The 21,781-nt window shown below is 32.0% G+C and overlaps 1 protein-coding gene across 1 annotated transcript in view; it reads right to left on the bottom strand.

Moving 5' to 3' along the window:
- Positions 1–257: 257 nt before the first annotated feature.
- The window catches only part of LOC129224998 (erbin-like), a 48,579-nt gene continuing 27,055 nt past the window's right edge, over positions 258–21,781 (bottom strand). The window contains exons 12-22 of the mRNA XM_054859546.1: positions 18,232–18,329; positions 17,629–17,763; positions 15,837–16,013; positions 14,117–14,182; positions 12,905–12,968; positions 10,894–11,459; positions 8,473–9,457; positions 3,868–5,762; positions 2,132–2,224; positions 1,640–1,714; positions 258–356 (exon numbers count right to left, since the gene is read on the bottom strand). Of these exons, the coding sequence (XP_054715521.1) occupies positions 258–356; positions 1,640–1,714; positions 2,132–2,224; positions 3,868–5,762; positions 8,473–9,457; positions 10,894–11,459; positions 12,905–12,968; positions 14,117–14,182; positions 15,837–16,013; positions 17,629–17,763; positions 18,232–18,329 (4,253 nt within the window). The remainder of the gene's footprint in view (positions 357–1,639; positions 1,715–2,131; positions 2,225–3,867; positions 5,763–8,472; positions 9,458–10,893; positions 11,460–12,904; positions 12,969–14,116; positions 14,183–15,836; positions 16,014–17,628; positions 17,764–18,231; positions 18,330–21,781) is intronic.

The raw sequence follows: 21,781 nt of genomic DNA, 5'->3' as shown, positions 1-21,781 counted from the left end.
AACTTGGTATTTGTTGCATCCCAAATCATAATTTCATTGATTTACACAAATTAAATCAGTAAAATCAACAATCTCATTCATTTTATATATGCAACCAATATGTAATATAATACCTGACTCATCAAAGAAATAAATTATTGCACTTTTTTGATTTTGTTCATACAAGAATCTTAAAAATTTAGCAATTTCTTATAAAGGCACCATGAGTTAAATTTCTGCCTAAATAATATTTTTAAATAATATTGTTAAAATGTCTTTTATTCTCTAGAAACCATTAAAGATATTGTGTTTCCACTTTCCCGAAGAACAGTAAGAGCTTTATTAAAATCCAGTTTAGTAAAATCTGTGCCATCAACCTGAAACAATAAAAAGTTAGCTTATAATTTAGTAGCTTTAAATTAAAATTTTAAAAACACTGAAAATAATATCATAGCTGCCAACATGCCAACTTAAAAAATCTTACAATGTATGCAGTGGCTATATTTTCACGCTTTTTTGACCATTATAAAGCAAAGCATTAAAATTTAAAGTGTTATAATGTTTTCAAATCCTTAGCTTTACTTGATCTGTGCTTTTATAAGCAAAAAATGAATAAATTAATTTTAAAATAAGTAAATAAATAAACTTTTATTTCTTTGAACTTAAACTTTGAAAAGTTTCTGACTTTGCAGCTTTCAAAAATTGTCTATCAAAAACTTGTTCTAAACAATAGTTTTTCTTTAAGTTCTTACAGATTAAAATGGTCTCCATGCTGTTATCCAATAAAGAAGTGCGCAATTCTTCGTTAAATAGTGGCTGTAGGTGGGGTGGGTAAAAGTAGATATGCCGTTATTGATCAGGAGGTCTTGGAGGATGAAGCAGGTGTTTCCAGCATTTCTCAAGTTTTCAGAGATGATGCTGTGAACTGTCACTTTATCAAGTCCAATTTCATCTGAAACCATTCTCACACTTAACCAGCAGTCCAAATTTAGCACAACACGCACATGTTCCACATTTGTGTACGATCTGCTGGTTGACAGACCCCCTATTTGAAATCCATTCTTGAAGCTCTCCCAGCCATCTTTGAAACACTTGTGCCGCCAAAACACATGCACCTTTCACAGACAATTATCTCCGAACACTTGCTTACACATCACTAAAGTCTCTAAGGCCAATTTACCGAGTTCCACACAAAACTTAATCTTGCAACGCTGCTCAAATGTTCTCCGCATTTTGGAGCTGGAACCGACATACGCAACAAAGGTACACTATAATGACGATGTTGCCCAAACAGACTCCCAGGTGACAGCGGACCGGAGTAAGTCCCACCAGTAACCCCCACCACAGACCTAACCAGTTTGTGCGCACTGAGAGGTACAGTCGCATCAGGAAAAAATGAGTCTCATTACTTATTATACAAACCCTGTACGGCTAAATCGTACAAGTTGGCAGCTATGTAATATGTACACATATATTTGCTTTCAGAAACTGAAAGTCATCACACAAAATTTAGTACTTTTCACATTTCCCATACAAAATAAAAACACACTATGTAACTGGAAAAAACCGGAAAATTATTTAAAATGATTTAATTCATCTTAGAGGTACTCTAAAAAAGAGTATATCAACTATTGTACATGGAAATAAAGGAAATTTTTACCTGTAGAATTTTATCTCCAGGCCTCAATAAATTATTTGCTGGACCCTCAGCCAATACTTCTGTGACATAAATACCCTATAAATTGCAAACATTTTCAGAAACAAAGTTTTTAATGCACAAAATTTCATAACTTTCAAGAAATGCTTCTTAAATGTAAAAGTATTACATTCAAGTATTAAGTAATAGTTTATTTTCGATTTGGCAACCACAATAATCACATCATATTAATCTTAATTATATTTAAAGTACCTATAGCAAAGGAATTATTTCTTAATAATATTTTAGAGCTCTGTTACTAGAATAAAGCTTTCTGAATGTTCATCTCTCATTTGTTAACACCTCTTTAAAAATGAACTTAGTAATAGAAAACCAGCAAATGAGATAGCTCATGCTTTGGCTGTTTTCAAATGTTGATGGCCAATTTAGTCTATATTTAAAAATGATGCAATATAAATATGAAGGTTAACTTGAAGAACAAATTTTAAATCTTACCAAATCATTTGGTCGTCCAGGATTCCTTGGTGCATTAATACCACCCGCAATGGAAAAACCAAGTTCAGGGTTTTTTGAGATAATAACAGGGAACTACAAAGAAAATACAAATCAATAAAGCATTCTTTGCATATTTTTATTTCAAACACAAAAAGGTTGGGCGAAAAATTGTACTAGATGAGAGCATTATTCAATTCCAAATTGAAATGCAGTACATTTGAAATCAAAAGACAAAAAATAATAAACAAAATGACAACTTGCAACAAAGATCTGGCCAGAGGAAATTTGGTTCCGTTAATGGACCCTTCACAAAAATCGGATCAACCACAAAACAGACCCCTTAACAAAATTCTGACCAACCAGAACAACCCTTTCAAACTATTTATCGAAAAAGCAAATCTGAATTCAAAACAATGCATATTTCAGTGTATAAGCCGATGATTTTTTTAAACTTTTTTTGAAGTTAAATTAGCTGGATCAGCTTATACAACAACCTGCTAATTTTTCAAATAAATAAATAAAATTTGGGCAGGCACAAAACCATGAGATGCTTGTAAAGTCTTGTTTCTTGCACAAGTGATAAATTACTAACACTGTCAAATATAGCACTTTTTTGTTTCTTTATGAGAAATTAACAGCTTAAGTAGTTGTTTTGTTTTTATATTTTTGTTCATTTGTTTCAATCAATGGCTATGAACTTTCACCTCCGAATACATTACTATATGTATAAATGTTGAAAATTTGTTTTCACTAATTGGTTTTTCTCAAACTATTTGATGTTTCTCAAAATTGCTTGATTTTTCACAAAATTATTTGATTTTTCCAAAAAAGGGACCCTGTGAAAAATCCTGGAGAGACCCTTGTGCACAACAATGCAAGTGGATAAATTAAGAAAATAATAACTTGATCATAATTTTACAAAATATTCTTTTGCACTAAATATATACAGGAGCATATTGCAGTTAAAATCATGAACTGATGCAAAAGAAGTCAGCCATTGCTTTATACAATGTAGAGTGGCATACATAGCATAGCACTGCTGAATGACATAAGTAGCAAGAAATTAAATATTGCACTTACAATCAAAATATTCTTTTTTTATTTTTAAATTTTTATATCAAGGACATTACTTATTACTTTGACTTTTATGACACCCAAACCTGTTTTTATGCGGTGAATAGGGACCGCATAAAAAAAATCGCATTAAAAAAATGGTTTGAAACTTCGCGAGTAGCTTTAAAAAGTTGTTTTTGCAACACAGTTATTTTTTTTTTAATACGGTGGATAGGGACCGCATAAAAAAAGTCTCATACAGAAAATAATCCAAAAACTTACAAAAATGTAATATTTAAATGAAATCAAAATAAACCAAGTGATAATTTTTGCCGAGAAGTTAAAATTTCCTGAATAAGGAAAATTTTGGGAGATCACAGTGATTTCCCGTCGGGGTGCCTATGTCATCGTTTGGAAGATAATACCTCGCACTCATTCAAAAAATTATTTTGTCAATTGAATCCCAATCTTGATTGAAATTTTAACATACCGTACAAAAAAATTCGAACCCCCCCCCCCCCAAAAAAAAACCCCGCATAAAAACAAGTTTGAGTGTATTACAAAAATCACAATAATAAAATTTTATTTTATGCTATTTAAAGTTTTTCATTTTAAGTGTAAAAAGTAACAATGAAAATGATTTCAGAAATGGTAAAGAAGAACTATATAACTCAGAAGCTTACCACTAATGAATTTTTATGGGTTCCAAAAAACCAAGACTGCCTCTTAGGTGACTTAGGAGAATCTGGCACTTGAAATTGGAGACTTTTGTCTAACTGGCTGTCAGGTAGATTTTCACTGTTTTTCACTAACTCATCTTTTGTCTTAGAAAATTGGAAAGACTCATCTTTATCATAGATAAATTCATTTTTTTCATTCGGAATTATTCGACTTAACAGATCAGGCATATTTTCCTTTTGTAACACATCACTATTTTCATTATTAATATTTTTTACAACTTCAACAAGATTTACATTAATTTTATGAATGATTTCTGGAGTCATTTCAGAAAGTGATTCTTTTTCAGAATTTTCAGGTGGCATTTTCACTTGTAACTCATTTCTAAAATCATTTTCTGGTCTTGCATTTTTTGAAGTCAACTCGCCACCCAACAGACATGCCGATGATCGCTTAGGTGGTAATGCAGGTGGAACATTAGAGTCAGCTTTGCATGATTTGTTTTCAGAACCACTTAAATTAAAACCAGTAATTGTTTGAGAATTCACATTATGATCTGAACAGTGCTCTTCAATTTTAACATCATTACCAGATGAATTAGAATACCCACTATCAGAAGAATCACTTTGGGAAGTATTTTTTCTCGCACTACAAGGCTTAAGTTGGAATGATTTATCAAGTGGGGGCAGTACTTTTTGGAATCTTTTATCAGATGAACACTGTTTTCCACTTTCATTACCATCAGACTTTGAGTTTGGTTTCATTTGAGCAGCAGGATTGGGTTCACTGTTTTGTCTGGAATGATTAGGAGAATGAGTATTAGTCCTATAACCTGTTATTTTTCTATTCTTTGAATTTTCTTGGGCAATTTTGTTTTGATAAGAGTTGCAAGGTTCTCCAGATTCTGGATTATGACTTACTGCATTCACTGTATTAGGATTTTTCGTTTCTGGAACATCCTTTTGGTTCCCATGACTAACAAATACAGTTGGTTTATTGTTTGTCAATAGTTCTGTATTTTTTACAGATTTCTTTTCTTTCTTAGGCAGTGCTGGTGGTATCTTCTCACCAGGAATGGGAGGAAGTGGTTTTTGACTTGGTAACACTTGAACAGCATAGCCAGGTTTTTTATTATGTTTTGGAAAAAAAGGTTCAGACTTGCTTTCATTTTTAACACTGTTCAAGGAGTTCAAGTGACTTTTTGGTTGAGAACTCGGAAGAACCTTTCTGTTAATTTCAGAAGAATTAGTTACTGAATTTGCAGATTTATTTAGATGGTTTACCAAAGATTCGACAAACCCAGATTGCACCTTAGTTTTTGGATTATCATTTTGATTTTCAGTGAGATTGGAATTTAATGTTTGACTAGGTGTTTCAGAAACAGATGAAGTTTTCTGATTCATTGAAACATTTTGCAAATTATATTCTGTTAAACTTGAATTTCCTACACTTGCTTCATTGTTGAGTTTTATATCATCATCAGTTGAACTTTTTTTGCGAGGCAAGGAATGAACGTTAGGTACCACAGCTTGAAAGCCACCAACTTTACGGAATGCAGTTTGACTATCACCAACAACTTGAGATACTTGAGTTTCACTACTATTAACAACATTATTATCAATGCTACTATTTAATGAAGAAGGTGCTTTGTTAGGTTTGGGAGAAATTACAGTATACGAATTTTGATCAGAATTTTGCGAAGAGCTTGCATCAAGTTCAGTATTATATAAAGTTCTGTTGTTTATATCCTTACAAATTTCACTCTCAACATGACTTTTACACAAGGATGCAACTTCATCAGGTGCGATTTTATTTCCACGCTCATCAGTATCTGCAGCACTATTACTCATTTCAGATGCAACTTTTCCAGACTTTTCAACAGGAATCACAGTAGAGTTATCTAGAAAAATTAGGTGTAGTTAATGCTTCAAAATCAAAAATAAAGTAAAAAAACTGTTATAACAGCAAATATGAAACACATTTAGGCTGAGATACCGAGCTGAATCCAGCACAACAACAGTCAATATGTAAGTCCTAAAAATACCGTTTTAAAGCTATATTTGGCCAATTTTGTCAGAAAGTAGTTCAAATTAATTTCCTTTATTATTACTTTTTGTAATTTGCTAATAAAATAAATTTGTAGTTTAGAAATATATCCTGTGGTATACATTCATATATCTTGTAAAAAGTGTTGATTTAGATCTCAGTTAAACTTTGCATATTGATTTTTTTTTTCAACTTTTCATTTTTAATTTGCAGAGGGAGTTATTATCACATTTTAACTCGCAAAACCTGAAGCTTTTTTTTTTTCATTCCATCAGCTTTGAATTTTGCTAATTTACATCATGCTAATATTTTTAATTATTCTTTTTTAAAAAATGTTTCTGGTATTCCTAATAATAATTTGGTTTGAACAGGCCTGCAGGCGGGGGGGGGGGGGGGGGGTCAACTCCCCAGAATCCTTGGTTTAAGTCATGTTGCCAAACCTAACATAATAGTTAAATTAATCGTCATTACTTTTATGACCCTTTCCCCAGAAGGTAAATTCTGGCTGAGTTCGTGGTTTTAAAGTAAAACTTATTTGGTTTAATGAAATTAATACTGGCATGTGCAACACCATGGTACAATTTTCTAATACATAAAAAGATCCCAGAGTGCAACAATGCAAATTTTGCATCAAATGAATAGAAGAATGAAATCTATTTGCAGTTATATCTACACACTTCTGCACATTAATTAGTATAATACAAAAATCTTTATATAATCTTCAGAAAAACTTTCCACCCACCAAATTAAATAAATAATTTACTCACATCTGTTTTGTAGCAAGTGATAGTAATAAGTAAAGCACTCAACCACAGAATAAGTAACGACACCTCCGCCATCTTGTTGCTAAACAATGCTTTCTTTCTAGGTCTACTATTATGCTGAAGTAGCTTGTTTTGCTTCTTGATTGTGATTTCTAATTAACTTTATGTTGATCAACAATCAAGAAGCAAAACAGGCTACTTCATTATAGCAGACATAGGAAGAAAGCAGCATTTAGCCCCAAGATGGCAGACATTTGGCTGCTTAAGATTTGATCTAGGGCTTTAGGTAATAGCAGCCCTGGTAGGTGCTGCTATACAGCATGATTTAGGGAGAAAAAAAGACTGCCTACCTACAGTTTGAACTTTGTACACATTTTACACAAACTGAAAAAGGTCTATTTAAACCCTTTGCTTCTCATAGTATCTTTTAAAGTTGTAATGCTGACAAAAATGATAAATTTTTATCAGCTAGTTTTATAATAAGCTCAGACGCCGGAATTTTAAGGATATAAATAAAGTAGCTTGAATGAACTATGATTTTTCAAGGAGTTATGTAATACTTTTAAGTCATGTAAATGCATGTTTCAACACAACTTATTTTTAAAGATTCAACTTTAGTGACACATCTTAAAACAAAAAAATTTTTGAGTAAAATGTTTATATTAGAAATCAAATTTATTTATGCCGATAACATATGCCATTTGATTTTCGAAAATCTATTTTGAATATTTTTTTTCCTAGTTTAACCACATTTTAACACCATAAGCATGTCCTAACAGAAATAGAGAGGGGGAAAATACATAAGTACAATAATTTATCTCAAACTCATATTTCTTCCTAGAAGAATCCAAAGAATGGCCAAACAATTCTTGTGCAATGAAATTTGTGTATCTTAGCTACCTGCTTTTATCCATTGTCAGCTTCGATCCACTGAAATCCTGGCAGCTTAAAATAAAATGAACATTTTTTAAAAACCAGTTTCCACAGAATTGATACTGTCACTAGAATTTTAATCACACAAGTTTTTAAGACTGGCTTATATAAAAGTTTCAGATTTAATTTTCATCCTCAAAATTATTAGGTAAAGCCCAAATTTTGCTTAAAATGTGAAGAAAGTGTTCATATGTCACTGACTAAAAACTTAAAATGCAATCTAAATAGATAAAGGCAATTGAGTGTAACTGAGTAAAAGTAAAAATATTCAAATAAACAAAAGTAAACTGTTGAAAATCACAATGGCATATGTATTTAAATGATAATAATGAAAATAATTAAATAAATAGAATAACAAAAAACTTCCTAAATTGTAGAACTTATGATGGTTTGAAGTTTTCCGGATAGAGTGAGAGAATTAGTAACACATTATCTATTTTCATACATAACTTGTTTGTAAACTAACAAGCAAAGTTAAATTTTAAATGCTTATTATTGTCAGAGGACTTTAATTATGAAAAAAATACTTGAAAAAAAGACTACAAACTGATAAGAACAATAAATGCACATAAAAAATTGCAAAATTTATAGCTTATTGAAAAATAAAGAAATTAATAAAAACACAAACAATATAACTTCGATTTAACGATTTCCACAATTTAATGATACGTTTCGCTGTTTCGGATTTAACTGCATTGAATGTATATGCTCCTTGATTTAACATTATCCTTGATTTACCACTACCTTTTTCCAGTCCCTTTACAATCCTTAAATCAAGGTTATACTGTAAACAAAATAAATTAAAAAAATACTTTTTTTCACAAAACTATAATCATAAAATGCATTTAGTGGAAAAAATTGAAATACCTGTCCATCCTCCATTTGATGAAGTTAAGCGTGAAGTATACGGAGGTGAGGTGCTTGGTATAATGTTAATGCTAGGAACAGAGCGATTTAAATGCTGAACCTCGACTGGTTCTTCATTATCAATGTTTTGTATGTGAGCTGGAATTGAACCACTTCTATACGGAGCTGCCACAGGTGACATCACTCCATATTCAGCATCTTGAACTTTCATAAACATATCATGATTGTTTGCTGCTTCATGACTATATGAAGAATGCACAGCCTCGGGCAAATTGTTCCCAGTATAATAACCAGGACCATGATTGCCAGGAATAGACATCTGGAAAGATCTGTCAAACAGAGCAGAATCATCAACTGTAGACATAACATATGGGTTCTGTTTCATACGAGGTGGGGGTGGCATGGTTGGATACACAGGAAACGTATCTTGAAAGTTGCCATAGGTTGGATGAGTGTTTGGAAGAGGAGCTGGCATATGAACTGGATTAACAGGTTGTGTGGTGATTGGGAATCCTTGATTGCTATACTGAGGTTGAAATGAAGGAGGAAACTTTGGATATGGTTGAGGAGAGTATTGAGCAGATATCCTGTTGTCAACTCCAGGAGATGGCGCCCTACCAGGATGTGGGGAGCCACCTGGTCTCGCTGTCCCAGCTTGATGAGGTACAAGATGATATTCTTGAGGGCTACCATGAAGAGGAGCTTGAACACTGAGGCACTGAGATCGTTTCAGACGAGGAGAAGCACACCCTAAACGCCTGGGCATCGTTCCTTGGTTATTACACATGACTGGATTAGGAGATGGCATGCGTGGCATGAAAAAGTTGGGAGTGGGATATTTATAGCCATCACAGTCCTCATAAAAATGTTGCATCTGAGCAGGAGGAATTTCTTGTCTTGGATAAACATAGGTTGGATTATCAGCAGCTGGAGGATAAGAATGACTCATATCATAAACTGGAAACATCTGGCCAGATACTGGATCCTATAATGTTAAACTCGGCATTAAAATTAATTTTGATGGATGGACATCATACATGCATTTCATATATCTCTAGTGTTAATAATACAAAAATAGAAAGGAGCATTTTTCTTCCTGTAAATCAAGAGAATACAGTTCAAATTTTCTCACAATCATTTTCACATCTACAACATACTATCGGAGAAATTAACATTAAACTTTTGTACATCAACTATTACTTAGCATTTATCAGATTTTGATTTTTGCACTCCAGCCGATTGCAATGCTTTTGGAAAGTGAAAAAAATTTCTAATTATGATTGATGCAAATCAACTTTTAGTCTTTGAAGTCTTATTTTAATTATTCTCAAAAGTTTTTGCCCATGTTAAAATTTAAAACGACTTTAAGTTTTGAGAAAACTTTATTTTGAAGTAAAATATTTGGAAAATAGGTTCTAATTTTTTATTTCAAAACAACCAATAACACCGTTCTAATTCCTTAGCCTAACAAAAACACGATTTGCTCATAGTAGAAAAAAATATGAGCAGGTGTTAGTAGGCCCCCCAACTCTGCCATTGGTGGTCCCAAGCCTGGATGAGAAAAGAGGAGGGTGTCAAAAGTTCTGTGGTCAGCGGAGTGTAAAGGCTCTCAGCCAGCTAGAAAAGACAACCAAAATCCAAGGTGTGGTAACCGTGCTGAAGAGAATATAGCATAACTATAAGAGGCAATAAGAAGCAAAGGAATGTAAGTGGACATCTTCAAGTTTTGAGTAAAACTGATTTAAAGATTAGGTCCTAGGTAGGCTTTCATTGAATTTTTTTTCTAAATCATGTTGTATAGCAGCACGTACCAGAGCTACTACTACTATATTTTGCACCAAGATAGAAGAGAGGTTCATCTACCATTTGTACTCGTTATCTCCAAATTGTTAATGTTGTCACTTACACCCCTTTTCTTCCCGCTGCCTCACATGACAACCAGGGTTAAAGTTTGTTGCTAACGCTTCACCTAGGTGCCTGGCAAACCACGTGGCATGTTGCCTTCTGTCTTTAAAGATAATCAATACAGGCGATAAAAGTTCTACCTACCCTCATCGCTGGGAAAAACAAAAACAAAAAAAAACCTAGAGGGTGAAAACTGTCCAAAACAAAGTTGACATATACAGATGCAGCCAGCATTTGCTGAACCTGTCTCTGCTCCTGAAAAGGAGTCGGTAGAAGACACGAATCACATTGTTTTTCAGGAACCTCCTGCAAAGACCATGAATCCAGAGGTACCAGGTATATCCGGTACCTCTCAGATACTGACCAGTCGGCAGCACACAATTTAACTCTGTCATGAGTACTTTACTTTAGGGTCAGGACTATTGTAATACTTTCATACACTTGCATTTGTTAATTTTAAGACACATATTTAACTTAACATTAAGTGCCAGTTTAAATATACATTTATGCACATACCATTTGCCAATATCCTTCATATGCCTGGTTTATTTGAGGGTGATATTCACCATTTACTATTGCACCATCATTTTCTTCTGGATAGTTGAATCTCTGATCCCAAGGATAAGAAAAGTTTTCTTGACTTCCTTCCAGTTTAATTTCTTGACCTTCTGCTCGACCCCGAAAACTCATATCACCTGGAAGTGATGCCCGTGAATATTGGGGTGGATTTTGTAAAGGGCCATTGGTAGGTGAACTGTAAGTCTGCTTAGCTAGGAAGGCTTCCCAGTCACTGGCATATCCATCATGATAATTTTGCGCATACTGGTCCCTTTCAGAAATATAAACTTCGTGATCACTCCTGTAACCTCGATCACTGTCTCCGCTGCCTTGTTTCAAAAGTCTCTGACGCATCCAGGTATCCTTTTTAGAGGAAACAGGTAAGTTCTTTTTAAAGTGGCCATCTTTGTCCAATTTAGGAGAATAGCCATAGCCTTCTGATAGTAAGTTATCAGGAGTTGATTTAGGAGATCCAGTTGCAGAGGTAGATGTGTTTTCACTTGAAGAGCCATCTCCACGGGAATCTGAAAAAAAAGTTTTTAAAAAATCATTCTATCATAAAGTTTGAACTTTGAATAAGAATAACAAAAATATAATGTGATTTTAAGTGTTAGTAAACAGTTTACTTTATTTTTTCGTAATAATTTCTTAAGTTTGAATATAAAGTTAAATCACATAACAAACAATAACATATTTGCCGAGTCAAAAATTCAAACAAATGAGACAAATAGAACACAACAAATAAAGCAATTTGCATACTAAGAATTCAAAATAATAATATCAATATCAGTTTTTCAATAAATAAACTATCCTAATTTTAAATCCCTTGCATTTTACAGTCCTGAATTTGATTCAAAATAAAGTGAGTTTCTCAATACTAAGCACATGGAATAAGAAGTTATTCTACTAAAAAAATATTTAAATCACCCCTTATGACTCATCAAACTATACCAGAGAACCATTTATAGACTTGTTTATAGGTTTTAACCACTTAAACATTTCTTTTACTGGTCTTGATAGAATCCATTGCATATAAGCACTAAATAAAATCATTAATACATTTCTCAGAGATAAATTTTTTGCCTACATTCCTTTCTCCAGGTAAGAAGATAGAAAAATTTGGATTTACAATTCAGTATGGCGTAACTAACCTTGATCAAAATTTTTCTAATTGAACAAAAGTCATCCTCAAAAATGGGAACATGTCTTTCTCTATGAATGCCCTGCTTTTATGCTCTCTCTAGACCCAGAGGAGAAGTTCTTCTCTCACAAGTCTCAGTGCTTGAATTCTTATGTTCAAACTGTTTGCAATGACTCAGAATAACCAAAATCCAAAGTTGTAGAAGAAAATAGTTTTCATTTTTAAGCACTACTAGCAAACTTTATATGAACTTATATCATGGCATATTTAACACCACAAAACGGGGGAGGGGGTCAAGCTAGTTATACCTTGTACAAATTAGTAAACAACAGTTATCAATTCCTTTAAGAAATACAAAATGTGTGTGTGAAAGACTTGCTACTAATAACTCTCACTATGTACACACTAGTAAATAAACTCATAAGTTAAAGCAATACAAAAAGAATGGAACTGCTTGTTCAAAATTCAAAGAGGGGGGGGGGAGGGATAATACATTTTAAGACAACTTGTTGCTTTAGAAAACTCAACTAAAATGTCTTTTACATGGATTCAACATTTTTTGGGAAAATATAAGTAATAGATTATTGCTAGCTATGCTTTCTCCATTGATGTGATGTATTTTTTTCTTTCTTTAGAATACTAAATAATAAGATAGGCTAAATTTGTAATCCAAATTAAGTCCATGTTACTTCATTTGTATTCCAAAAGTATTAATTAAATGAATAAGCAAAGATAGCCTTAGAAAAATATTTTAAAAAATTAATTTTGAAATCTTTAATGCTGTAAAAGTTAAAAACCTGCAACAAATTAAAAAAAAATAAAACAAACCTCTTCTTCCTAAAACTTTGGCAGCAATATCAGAGTTACAGATCTCATTCAATGCATGACTAACCTAGAAGAGAAACATTTTTCATTCCTGTTACACAAAAATCTAAAACTATCAAAGAGTGGAACCTCATGATTTGTTCCAGCAGGTAGTTTGAATGGCACTTTGTACAAATGGGGTATTATTTTTGTGTGAAAGATGTAATGTAAATAGTATAAATCTGTTCCAGACCACAGATGATTTCTTATTTAAACCTATGAAAAACAGTAAATAATATGAAAACAGCAAAATTTAGTGCCCCTCTCACAAGAAAATTCATCGGGTTTCAAAGTAGTAGTTCCAAAAAACAGGCAGAAAGAAAGAAATTTACCCTATTTCGATGCCCAAGTCCAAACCCACAGATCCCATGCATTAATAAGGGCTGGACGGTGTTGTACATGAAATAACAAGCAAAGGTATAACTTTGAGGTCCTTACTAACATTAATACAAAACAGGATTGCAAGCCTATACTCATAGGCTTGCGTCCTGGCAATGATTCTACTTCTTTTGTGATGTAGGTCCTCTTAGCCATCTTCTTCCAGAAGAGGCCAGTTTCTCCACAATTAATAACTTGGAAATAAGTAAAACCCTCACTCTCTACAAAGTTTTAAAAAATATATTTTTTTTTTCTCAATTCAGTTGTAGTTCTCACTGCTTCCTTTTAGGCTTGGTTGAATCATTAATATTTTTTGAACCCATGGCTGCACTATTTTAAACAAAAATAATAATGAAATAGCTAAGTCTTAAGGAGTACACGTGGATGATGCATAATGACAAAAAGAGTGATAAGACTGAGATGAAGTGACCGCATGATTCAACCACAAAGTGGCATAGTCTGGATATTGCAGAGTGAGCATACAAATGACGATTTGAAGTTTACTTACACAACTTGGGGGAATAATTAATCCTATCAGTATAGAGGCAGACAAATGGCTGGGTTCCACTGTAGATAATACAAATACAGTAAGGTACCATGAGAAAATTCTAATTCTTCAAAAGGTGCCGGAAATCAGAAACTTTTGGGAATCCCCGACTGAAAGTATAGCTTTTGTATGTCAATCATTATTATGAGAAGACAAGTGAGGAAAAGTTTGTTTTCATTAAAGTTAACAGAAAAACCCAAGATTTTTATGAATTAGTTGAATAGTTTATATTTAAAAAAATATGTACTTACTTGCAAAGGATTTTGTTCAAGAAAACTGTGAGGCTTTATTTCAAGAACATCTAAAGAGGCACGATCCTTTAACATGAAAAAAAAAACAGAATGATCTTTATTTTTGAAAAACTAACATGTTAATACTGAAAAAATAGTTAACTTTCATTAAGACTAGCACATAGCTTTATAATCTACTACTATTCAAAGACTTTGGAAAATAAACACATATAATACACAAATACATGAAAGTATGTTATTAAAATTGAAATAAACTAAAACAGCTTGTCTTGGCAAAAAAATGAATTCTCATAGCTGCCAACATTGAAAGCTAAAAATTAGGGAAACTTATGCATAAAATTTGAGAGACTAAGTATAGATAAATTTAATTAAAAAAAATTGAGGGAAAAGGGATTTTCAAAACAGTTGGGCAAGCCTGTCTAGGATAAAAATTCTGTGTCTGTAAATCTGGCAGGAGCCAAAGTTCACAAATTGAGATAACTATTATTGCTTTTCTGAAGTTAAAAAACTACAACTTTTAGGTTTGAAAAAATTTTAAGAGATGCATACATTTTTCTTCTCTTAAAGGGATAATAAACATTTCATGCAATAAGTAAAAATTTAGGAAATTCAGAGAAGAACTGGGAACATTTTATCAGTCTTTGAGAAATGCAAATTTAAAAGCAGGAAAATGAAATAATCATTTATCAAAATTGACCATTTCATACTTGTGTAAGATAATGCTTTGGTTTTGTGAGAAAGTTTTCCCCCGAAATTCCAATTAATAAAAAATTCCCTTTTTAGGGAGTTTTCTTGTTTTGGTGAAAACTAAGATGATATTTACTTCGTTAGGGGGTTCAGGAGAAGGTATTAAAATTTAGGAAAATAACATATAATTATATGCCTTGTTGTACAAGAATGTGAATCTACTTAGTGTGAAACAAAATCCCTCTTTGGTTTAAGAATTAATAACATCAAGATACATTATATGAGGCAGTGAGAAGCAAAGGGATGCAAGTGCCAAAATTAAAAATTTAGAAATAACCAGTACAAGTGGTAGGTGAACCTCTCTTCTATCTTGGAGCAAGAGATGGTACTAGTAGCCCTGGTAGGTGCTGCTGTACAGCATGATTTAGGAATACTCTTCAATGAAAGTCTACCTAGGACCGCAACTTTAAATGTTTGTTACTCAAAACTTGAAAATGCCCACTTACATCTCTTCCAAGGGTTCCCATATAGGGCGGCAAGGGGGGGGGTGCTCAAGCCCCCCCCCCCTAGAAATGAGAACTTCCTTGCTTTTAGTGCTTTTTTCTTTGTAAAAATGAATAAAAACTTCTTTTCCAGCCGTTAATGAATAAGTTATTAAAAATGCCAAATTTTAATATCTCTAATCTGTAATGAAATCAGTTTCCATGGGGAAAATATTCTGCTAAACCAAGGGGAAAATTTTTGAGCCCCCCCCCCCCCCCCCCATCTTTTGAAATTTTGCATACGGGCGCCTTTGATCTCTTTGCTTCTCACTGCCTCATTTGAACCTCAATAGTGCATTGCACATGGGACAAGTACATTTATGATGCAGTAAGGGTTGTTTACTTACTTCAATTTTGAATCATAATTATTGAAAATAATAAACAAGAAGTTCATTTGCTCAAAACATCAAGGCTTTTAGAAACATAAATGTTTTGAAATTATGACAACATTCAATGAAACTTAGAATTGCAAAAACAGTAATAAAAATTACCCCCACATTTGGAATGTAATGTCTTTCATGTTTTGAAGGGGAAGCCAAGGGAGATTTTGGCTTAGAGACCACAGCTTCTTTCACTTGTGAATTAGATTCCTGATTTGGCACATTGGGTAAAATCATGATGTCTGGAGTAGCACCAGTAGCATGTAAATTTTCTGTTTTAAGGGGCATCTGAAAAAAGAAAAATCAATCTCCTTAAATTTTATATGAAACATTTTAATAAAAAAATAACTTTCATAGGAATATAACAATGCCATTCAAATGATACCATTAAAATATTAAATACTTCAACACATATAAGACAGAAAATTGATGAATAATGTACTAATTTGAGTTGCTTATCATACAAATGGCAAAACGCTAAATATTTTAAGACATATACTTATTTAGCATATTCTTTATGAACTAGATTGTTCATTCAACACAAAAACTATAGCAACAGATTAAGAAAGAAATGTTATTCTAATAACAGATGTAAAACAGGTTCATGGTCATAAACTATAATTTATCATGTCACTCATTGTCTTAACACAAGTCTCTCTTTGCAGAAGAACTTAAATTGTTTTCATTTATAGATGAAAGGGGGATGGGGTAATATACTATTTAAAAATAACTTCTATAGAAAGTATTATAGATATCTTAAGTATAAAGGAGCTCAGAATGCTAATCGCAGTCTAGTCGGGGAAGAAAAATGATTAAGATATTTTTGTGTCAACAATTTATAAGTGAGAAACATACACACACCGAGTTAAGAAGTTCGGGAATGAAACTTAAAATGCACAAGTAATTTCATTTAATTGATAAAAGAAATTCACGTTTCTCAGGGTAGTCACAGTTAGAGTAAAAGCGATTTAGTACCTTTTCCTTGATTTCTCTTATGGCCTGGTTTCTTATCATCTTATGGCTATATTTCTACACTGCTTGAAACTTTATTTTATCTAGCCTTTTACAATACTTTACACATTAAATAAGGGTAACATGAAAAAGTTTTAAGGGTAGCTAATTTGTTAGGGGACAAAATATTTTAAATGATTTTCTTAATTTAATAATACTGGAAAAAGGTCCTAATCAAAAGATATGTCTGTTTTTCATATAAAATTAGTTAAATACTGTTCTCCTTACAGTACCAAAGATAAACTAAACATTTTTAAGACTGACTTCAGTTTTAGAAAATTTTAGGGGGGGGGGGCACTACCCAACCCCTACCCATTACTCTAACATCACAAAAAAAAAGCTTTAAATTGTTCTTTGAAATATTCACCTTGAAAAACAGTGGAAAATTTGAAGCAAAACATTGTCTTTCCTTCATTTTCTTTCTTCCTCCCGTTATTCTCCGCCGCCTAATTTCTGATGAACAACACTAGCATTCAAAGATTTACCAAGTTTTGAATGGTACTTAACAGAAACATAAAACCAATGTAGAAACAGCTGCCCATCCCTGTTTGAAAACAGTTAACGATTTTCCCTGATTCTTTCCTGAATTCTCTGATTTTTCCCAATTCATGAAAATCTTTAATGATTACTGATATTCTGCTAAACTAATTTTTCATTCACATAATATCTTTTTTCTGGTTTCAAACCTCAAACAAAGTATTTCTGATGAAGTTTTAGAACAGGGAGATTTAAAATAATAAATTTAAAAGTAAAAAAGACTATTTTTTTTAAAAATACATAATATTCATAAAAGTAATTCAAAGAATTTTTAATATTGCCAAACTTAATCTTTTGAAAAGACACATTTATTAATTTATTCATATATATCATTTATTTATTTATTCATATATACCTGAGAGGATTCTTCAGATATTTCGTTGCCTTCAGAATCCTTAGATCCTTGTTTCTTCAAGGCATAATTTCTTGCATGTCGTGCATGAGCTTTAAGTTCTTTAGGGTAAGGTGTAGGAGCTCTCACAAGTTTGCTCTAAGATAACAAGATAAACATAATTTGATTAGTGAAATAGATAATTAAACCAATATGAATGCAAATAAAAATAATATAAGCTTTGGTTAGTCTTGTGAGAGAGAGGGACAATAATTGAACAATTAATCTTACTGTAGAATTGAAACTAGTACTCTTATATTGCCCACTGCCATCAAATTCACTTAAGCAGTGGCTGAAGCTGAAATTCTGGCATCAGAAAAACTCAAGGCATAAAAAGTAAATTGTGCAAAAAAGTGAACTATCTACTCACCATAGGCAGGTAGGTTTAAATTACAACAATTCATTGAAATCTAACTTTAGGAAAATAGTATAACAATTCTCTGCTAATAAAACAACATATTTCTCTCCGAAAGTAATTGCAAACATTTTTAATGAATAAAGGAATAATTATAATAATAAAACATATGCATCTTTTAAAATAAATTAAAAGGTAAACTAAACACTTACAGGTTGATCAACTGAAGCATCGAAAGCAAATTTTATGATATGTCTCCCTTTCACTGGATCAGGAGTTTCAATTTGACTGTTATGAACCTCATTTATTTCTTGAAAAGAAAATAAATACATAGCTTCACAAAACTTGAATTTTAAACCAAACTGTTATACAACATGGTAAGACAATCAGGTAACCTAAATTAATATTATAAACAAAGAAAGCATGTAAATTTTATAGATGTTTTTTATATGTGGGGGGAATCTCTGAAACCTCTTGGAAAAAGAGGTATCCTCTTAAAGATAAAATTACTGAACTTTAGGTTCTCCAAGAATGAAATAATGCTGCTTTGCCTCAGTTTTATTGTTAAAAACATGAGAGCATCACTCAACCCCAAATTAGGACAATCTTTGTACATAAAGGGGACAATGTCTGGTGGTTTGTTTGTTGTTTGACTGTGCATGATTTCCAAGTGAACCTATAGCACAGTGGTGCTCAACCATTTGCATGGTGTAACCCCTTTTTGGTCAATCAGTAAATTGCAACCCTGTGTACTCGCAAACAGTGGCAGAGAAAAACTCCATTGCATGCAAATAGTGATGTGGATCGGGTAAATACCCAGTGGGTAGGTAAATATTTTTTGGGTATTTACCCGGGTATTTACCCAAGGCCTGGGTAAATACCCAAAAACTGGGTATTTTACAAAAAAATGCAAAAAGTGAATAAGAATTTTTTTTAAAAATCTAAATATGAAATAATTGGTAAAACTGATACATACATATGTATTACACAGTTTATAATATTTTTTATCGAAAGACTTAATGAAATTATGAAAGAAACATATCACGAACCAAAGAATCTTTCTTTTCAATGCCATAATTGAAGAAGATGTTTGCTTTTTTTTTTTTTTAACCAGTTAAGCTTTTTACTTTTTCGCCCAATCCAAAAAAAAGTGGACATGAGGATGAAAATTCAAATTTCATTCAATGTGGTTGAAATTTTGCATACACACTGTTAAAAGTATACTATTTCATATTTTATTGAAAAAAAATTTCATTTATATCATTAACATTCTTATTTTAATTACTAAAGTGGAACTATATCAGTGCAAACTAGACTGCACCAAAACTGCTTATGTTGCATGGTCTATTACAGCTGAACAAATAATTCTAGAAATCTATAAAGTTTCACACATAATCTGACATTCATTAGCAACAGTTTTTTCCCGAAGAGAAATGTCTACTAATCTTCACTACAAAAGGTAAGCATATTTAATTATTCTTAATTATTGTGTCACACCCGCAACAAAAAAATGCATTTATATTTCCACAGAAAATTTTATTTGCCTAAAAGTTTTGAAACTTTGTATTCTAAAATAGTTTACTAAAGTACTTTGAATAACAAACAGAAAAAAAATTAATTAATGTTTTAATTGGAGTTATTAAGCGTTGCGTGTGTGACATGTTCCTGTTGCGTGTGTGACATTTAGTTAAAGTCACACCCGCAACATCTTTTTAAATTAAACACAAATGTAATTCTGGAATGCATGTAGATGACAGCACTAATGTTTTAACCTTTGACCTAACCTTTGGCCTTTGACTTATTTGTCTAGACACCAGTTAATTCAAAATTAGTATCTTTAGAGCATGTGCAGTTGATTTATTTAGCTTGGTATTCTATATTATTGGTTCTCCTAAGAAACATTTTTGTATTTTTTGATTTATAATTAAAGCAACTATTCAATAAGGTAAGATTTTTTTTTTAAATAAAACTTTAAAAAACCAAAACAATATTTTATCTTTTTTAATATGTATAAAAATGTATAATTTTGCTTTCAGCATTTGACTTTTTCCCCCTTTACTTTTTAAAACAAATAATGTAATATTAGGGACAGATTATTTTTTACTTCAAATTCAAAATAAATATAAAGAAATAATAAAAATAGTAATGAAACTTTTATTAAAATATTTATTAAAAAAAACTTTGTATAAAATTCTGTCAGTTAAAGTTTTAAATGAATCAAAACTTAATGTTTTTAATTTCAATTGGGGTTAAAAAATTCAAAGAACTTCAAAAAAAAAAAAAAAAAAAAGACATGTTCAACAATATATTTTGGGACTTGTAGTGCTATATTTATTCACTTTACACATTTTTTTTTTTTTTTTTTGCAGAAGAATGAACAGCACTGAAAGATTCCGAAATCATCGTAAAAAGATGAAAGAAAACTCGGCTAAATACTCGGAATATTTTCTAAAAGAAAGGGAAAGAAACAAAGCAAGAATAGAAATTACAAAGAAACTACTTTAAAAAATTACATCTGTGGCCATGAAAGAAAAGAAAATGTAGAGGCAAAACCAGAATGAGAGGCAGAGAAAGTGTAGAGAGAGAAAGAAATCTTCGACAAAAGGGGCCACACCATCTCCAGCTGTAGAAGCAGAGTCGATGGCAATTTTTTGAAGAGCTCAAACCTTTGGTAATGCAATCCATAGACAGGTACAATCTTCTGTTAATGTCATACAACCATAAAGACTACAATATTAAAATTGCATAGTCATACTTTGCAAGGACTCATAGATAAGGAGCTGTGGATGGTGTTGGTGCGGTAACAAATAAAAAATGTTGTCACTTGCCGTTACAGCGTAGAGCAACAGTCAATTCTGCATCGGATTTTGCCATTTGAGCAGAAAAGGCTCTTAAAAAAATCAGAGTACTTTATTCTGCGGAGAGCGACATCACAAAAGATGTTGCAAAAATGCTTCACGCACGCTGCTGTCTTGTACAAAGCTATACCAAACTTACAATCGGTACACCATGTTGTACCGATCGATATGGGTACAATTCAAGTGGCAGGCACTAACTGCAGAAAGTGCACTGAAGATAGTTTCATTGCTGCCTCAGTCGGAAACGATCTCCCTTGGTAATATAAATGCTATTGGAGATTTTGTAGAATTAGTTTTGTTTTCTACCTCAAAAAAAAAAAAAAAAAAAAAAAAAAAAAAAAAAAAAAAAAAAAAAAAAAAAAAAAAAAGGTCATATCAAGCAAATAGATGGAGAAGACATACAAGTAGAATACTTGGAAAAAAAACCTTCAACATGTATACATCAGGCCCAATTAGTCAGACATATCATGGAAGAAACAGAACATTGTAATAAGAAAACTAACACCCCCTGAAATCATCAATTCTAGATTGGAAATGAGATTTATGTAAAAAAAATTTCCTTAGTTATTTGCAATTTCTCTTATTTATTACTGTGCTAATCATAAAATGTCTGATTGATAACTATTTGTGTATGTTGTTATTTTATTGGCCACACAAGTCACACCCGCAACGGGGTGTCACACCCGCAACGGCAACTTTGAATATTTTTTACAGTGAAACTAATTGAGTGAGTATCAAAATTTTTGTATGGAATAATTAGTTAAGTATTACTGTCTAACATAAAAAAAACCAGTTCGATCAGTTGATATAATTCACAGAGTTTTGAATGTTTTGATCGCAAGGTGAAAATGCATGTCCTTTTTATGTCACACCCGCAACGGGTAGAAATTAATTTTTTAAAAAA

The sequence above is a fragment of the Uloborus diversus genome, chromosome 6 (assembly GCF_026930045.1).
Source record: "Uloborus diversus isolate 005 chromosome 6, Udiv.v.3.1, whole genome shotgun sequence".
Lineage (NCBI taxonomy): Eukaryota > Metazoa > Arthropoda > Arachnida > Araneae > Uloboridae > Uloborus > Uloborus diversus.
This window is presented reverse-complemented; position numbering and strand designations above follow the sequence as displayed.